This window comes from Tupaia chinensis, unplaced genomic scaffold (assembly GCF_000334495.1).
Source record: "Tupaia chinensis unplaced genomic scaffold, TupChi_1.0 Scaffold143755_1, whole genome shotgun sequence".
In the NCBI taxonomy this organism is placed as follows: Eukaryota; Metazoa; Chordata; class Mammalia; order Scandentia; family Tupaiidae; genus Tupaia; species Tupaia belangeri.
This window is the reverse complement of record NW_006203604.1, coordinates 71,696-77,045: the sequence shown is the minus strand read 5'-3', so window position 1 is coordinate 77,045 and position 5,350 is coordinate 71,696. Positions and strand designations below refer to the sequence as shown.

The window sequence follows — 5,350 nt, the reverse complement described above, 5'->3', positions numbered from 1 at the left end:
CTGTTGTCTTGAAGCATAGCAGAGGCATTCTGCATCTCTCATTACTGTGCCGAGGTTATTGAAGTTCCGTAGGACACATCGCAGTCTATGCTTCTTGGAAAGGTATCTGTTACGTCCCACTAGCTGACTGACAGGACTAAGCAGGGAGAATAAAGATAAATGCATTTCATATTTTATACACAAATGCAAAATTTGTAAAGCCACATGACTTCGTAGTTGTGATCTCAAAAGGAAGGAATTTCTCCTTTATCTCTGCCTTGCAGTTATGGTGAAAATATTTTAAAGCTCTAAGTTTCTGAAGTGTTAAAGGTGGAGACGGTCTAGTAAAGATGTCATAGTAATATCTGATCCATTTAGCCTGTGTTTGTTTTTTCCTTATGTACTCAGAGATGACTTGTTTGATCTGCCAGCAGTGTTACAGCTACACATCATCCATTGGCAAAAGGAGGAGCAGTCTCAGTCTAACAAAGAAATCAGAAGCGTTTCTTGTATATTGAATCGAATATTCTTATACTTTTCTACATACAAGACACAAGTATCTTGAGGTTCTTCATAATTGTGTTATAGAGGAATTAATATTTTAAAGATTTAACATTCAAATGTAGTATTCATGTGTTGGTTTATTTCCTTATGAGTCCCATGATGGACAGGCTTAAAGATGAATTTGAGAAAAATTTAAAGAAATTCCATGATCAGATTCTGTGAAATTATTACCTATCTCCTGCTTAAATCTGTTCATTAATTTAGATCCACCCAATTACATAAAGCAAATTTTGAGGGAAAAAAATACAGACATAATATTATGATGAATAAAAATTAAATAGAGAGCAAGCCCCCTACAAATCCCACATGACTGACCATAGTTTGAGTCTCTGCCCTGGTGGTTTGAAAAACACAGCAAGTATGTGTGAGTATGTACCCCCAAGTCCCCTCATGTTGGAGAAATGGAAGAGGAGGGCTTGCAGTGTGACCACTCTCCCCTGGAAAGTGCCTTCTCCCTTTCTCTCTGTATCTCTCTCTAGCAGGCACATGTGCCCTCTGACAATTTAAAATACACATGCACACACACACACACATACACACACACACACACACACACACACATAATAACCTATAATCTAACACTTGTCCCATGGATTATCTCTTTGTACCTATACCAAAGCTTTCTAAAAGCTAAAATTGGGATTTTAAACCATGTATGTGAAGGCTGAAGAAAGGCAAAAAAAAAAAAAAAAAAAAAAAGGAAAAAAAAAAAAAAAAAAAAGGACAAAAAAACAAAGAATCAAGAAATGACATAGGAGAGGCAGGCAGAGGACAGATCACTAGATACTGGAACTGCGCACACTACACTGTTGGACTTTGCTTTGTAGTCAGAGCAGTGTGTCCTGCAGGGCAAGATCGCTATTACTTTCCCTTTAGGAAGACGACTGTACACACACATAGCGAATGACTGGAGAAGGATGGCTGTAGGCAGGGAGATACGAGTCTCAATGAAGGCCAGAGGAGAACTGTGGCTAGAGCTAGAGCAGTGACAGTGATCATGGCAAACATTTGATGATTTTAGAGATATTTAGAAATACACCTCTTAGGAAATAAAATCCACAGCATTTGGTGACCAAGTAGACATTAGAGATGAAACAGAGAGAAAGTTTCTGCTTTGAGAGCTTGGTGGTGGTGTTGCCACCAGCCCAGAGAAGCAATTTGGAGGAAAAGCATTGCGGTATTGGAGGGAAGGGATAGGTAATATGTTCAGTTTGTGACACATGAGGTTTGAGGTGCGCCGTGGGCACAGAGGTGGAGGTACCAGTAAGTGGTTAGATGTTACCTGGTCAGGAAACTTCTCATGACTAGGAAGGATTAAAAATGTGATTGGAGGAAAGAAATTAGTATAGAATTGGTTAATTTTATTGCCTTGTTCAATTGTGTCCTGCATATTTCTTATTCTTTATTTGTTGAAAGAGTGAAGTAGTATGATTGATAACAAGTTTCAGTAGACTTCTACTTTTCTGGGAGATTTATGTGATTTAGAATAAGGACAGATTTTACAGGGTTAAAAAGGACCTTTAGGCCAGTCACAGTGGCACAGCAGTGATGCCTAAGCCACAAAGGAAGATCCTGAGTATATATCCCAAGGTCTCTTTGTGCTGGCTGAGGAGACCGGTGTATTAAGGCATTAATACCTTGTTGAGGGTGCACCTCCCACCCCTCAGAAGAAATAAATAAACTACAAGGAAGGGTGATCTTTAAAGGTAATTTTTATCTATCTAAGTAAAAATGATACTAAGATCATTTCTGAAAAAGAACTAACCAGCAGTCTTATAAATAAGTCAAAGAAGAGAGCAGGTGGCGGGGTGGTTAAGGTGCTGGACTTCCACATGGTCAACTGTAGTTTGGGTCCCAGACCTGACAGCTTAAAAATCACCCCACATGTATGTGCATGTGTGCCCAAAACCCCAGGAAGAGAATGGAAGAGAAGGGATTGTGGGGGTGATTTCTCAATTTCCTTCTCACTGTCTGTCTCTCTGGCAAGTGCATATATACCCTATAGCAAAAACCTTTAAAAAAAAAAACAAAAACAAAAAAGGAAAGGGAAGGAGGGGAGGAGGGAGGAAGAGGAAGAAGAGTATATATAATCTCAGGTGCTAATAATTCCTTACATTTCTGATTGTTTCTAGAAATAGAGAAAATATTTGATTGCTCAGCAATATCTTGCTGTATGAGATTAATATAGGAAGTTCTTTTCCAGGCATTAAGTACTAGACTAGCTCTTTTGAGTTTATTTCAATTTAATGTAGATATGAGAAACTTAGAAAGACATGATAGCAAAATAGAATGGAGGAATCTTAAAGACAGATGGGAAACACTTTCTTTTCAGATGAACTTCAGAATAGATTTCTCTCTTTGGTGCATGTTTCTCAAAGCGCAGCTTCCAGGCATAGTAATGATGGAAGATCAGTTAATGAAACAGATCTTGACAGGGAGTTCTAAATGAAAAAGAAGTTTTTATTGATTTTTTTTCCCTGAAATTTTTTGTTACCTGGTCGAATTTGTTATCAAAAGTTTTCCTAGATATGCTCTTGCTTTCCTATTTATAGCCTCAGGGTCACTTCCTGCTCCAGAGTATATACTTTAAAGAACAGCAGAACTCCTGTCTTAAATAACATTTAACTGCCTGCTATGTTTAAGACTGGGGAGATTGAATGTTCTATAATAACTATAATATAAATGTACCATAAAGCAGTGCTATTTTCATTCTGTTTCTCATTCTTCACTCTTAGCTATTGTCTTACATTAGTAAGTATTTTCAGCTTATAGTTTACTGAAAAGCAAGTCAAAGAAGCACTTTCCTTAATATCTCCCCTGAGAGGTAATTTCTCACTTTCTGTCTCATTGTCTCTTTCTCTCTCCTGTGAGCACATGCGCCTTATGGCAAAAACCTTAAAAGAAAAAAAAAGAAAAGTCTCATAAATCCAATGTAGGATCGTTCTGCCGTAAAGTTAACTGTCTTGATTTTTATTAAGATAAAATCAGCCAAAGGGAAGGCCAAATAATTTCCCCATACAATTCATGTGTTGCTTTCTACATTTGACATTAAAGTTCTGGCATTTAATTCTCCATCTTGATCTTGAACTAAATTTCCTGAGAACTGTAATTATTACAAGCCTTGCCACTTAGGCATGTTGTAAAGGAGATTAATTTCTGCCCAAACAGTTTTAGTTATTAAATTCCTCGGTGATAATTTTTCGTTGTCATTTTATAACTCTAATTTTGAGATTCAGCACATACTAAGACAACACAGTTTAACAACAGCAAAAATCTTAACATTAGATTGAAATAGATTTGGATTTAATTTTAGGCTCTTCTGGTAACCAGCTAGGTGACCTTAGGTGAATTATGCAATCTGTGTGATCCTTATTTTTCTCCTCTGGAAAAAAAAGGATGTTACTAACTTCCTAGCATTATATAACATTTTGGGATCTTGAAAAAAAGTGTCTATAAAGCATCTGGCACAAATAGTCAATAAACAGTATTGTTATTAAAAAAAAAAAAAAAAAAAGTCATCATCCTTATTGCCTCTGCCTACTTCACTCCCACTCAGACTGACTCCGGGGGAACCATTGTCATGGTAGAGGCCTACTTAAGGCCAGGCGTGTGCTATGCCCTGTCTCACTGACTATCAATCCCTTTCTTTTATATTCTCAGGTAAATTGATCTTGTTACTTAATATTCTTGTCTCTTTCTCTTTCCACAGGAAAATGGGCCTTACTATACGTCTTATCCCCCATCACCAGATTTGTGATCTGCCATCTTTCAGTGCTTCTTGGTTCCAAGGATGCCACCTCCTCCACGAATTGCTACCTACTGAAGTGATATTCATTTTTGCTGTACAGATCCAGAGAGCCTTTTGTCCCCACCTCTCTGGTATTTTTTTATTGACTGTATATTTTCTGGCACATAAGCAATCTAAAAATGGTAGGCCATTCTGAACTGCACACATTTTAAATTTGTATATTTGTATCAAATGGAAATGTTCATTTTTAGAGTGTTGTTAAAAGAAATTGGGGAGCAACTTTTGAGTATCTTCAGTTTCCTGAAGGACCTTGGATTCACTGTTAGACAAGCCACCAATATTATTCACATCATCTCTTTAACATTGCACGCTTCCTTTGTGTACTTAAGTGTTTCCGGAAATATATACAACCGATGTATGCTGACTGTATACATTGTTTGTTTCAGATCCTGCTGTTAATACCATGTACATTTTATACAGACAGATCAAAGAATTAGCTGGGACCAAGAATGTAGAAAGGTACCTGATCAGAAACATCAAAATCATTAGCAAAATTGTACTTGGAATTTTACTGCACAAGTTGACTAAAGTGTAAAGACTAAGATTCCTCCGATTATATGATTCCTTAAGATAGCCACTGCTCTGATCTCAACCGTGTGCAAAACAAAAGACTGAATTTTCAGCCTTTTCCTGTAAGCATGGGTGATTTGGTCTCCTTATTCAAAAGACTGCACATACTGATACTCTTAGGTGAAGAACTTCTCCCAAGACACCATCAGCAAGCCCTTAGAAAGTAGGCTGTCTTCCAGAGTCATGCATGAGTGATTTTGTTTGGCTCTTTGAGCTACTACCTCTGAGGACATTTTGTAGCAGTGCCTTAGCTTGCTAATGAGTAAAAATTGGAATTCTGCTACCTATCTTGCAAAAGTATTATGAGGATAGCATTTAGAATGAGCTTTGATTTTGATGTCTTTGGATGAAATATGCTAAGAGTTTATGTGGTGGGTATCTTCCATTCTTTTTTTCAAATCTTTCTTTCTTATTTATTTATTTTTAGGG

General features: G+C 37.2%; 1 protein-coding gene across 1 annotated transcript in view; it reads left to right on the top strand.

Moving 5' to 3' along the window:
• Positions 1 to 4,720, top strand: part of GDAP2 (ganglioside induced differentiation associated protein 2) — a 79,831-nt gene extending 75,111 nt beyond the window's left edge. Inside the window, exon 14 of the mRNA XM_006164885.2 lies at positions 4,253 to 4,720. Within this exon, the coding sequence (XP_006164947.1) occupies positions 4,253 to 4,300 (48 nt within the window). The 3' untranslated portion in view covers positions 4,301 to 4,720. The remainder of the gene's footprint in view (positions 1 to 4,252) is intronic.
• Positions 4,721 to 5,350: the final 630 nt, after the last annotated feature.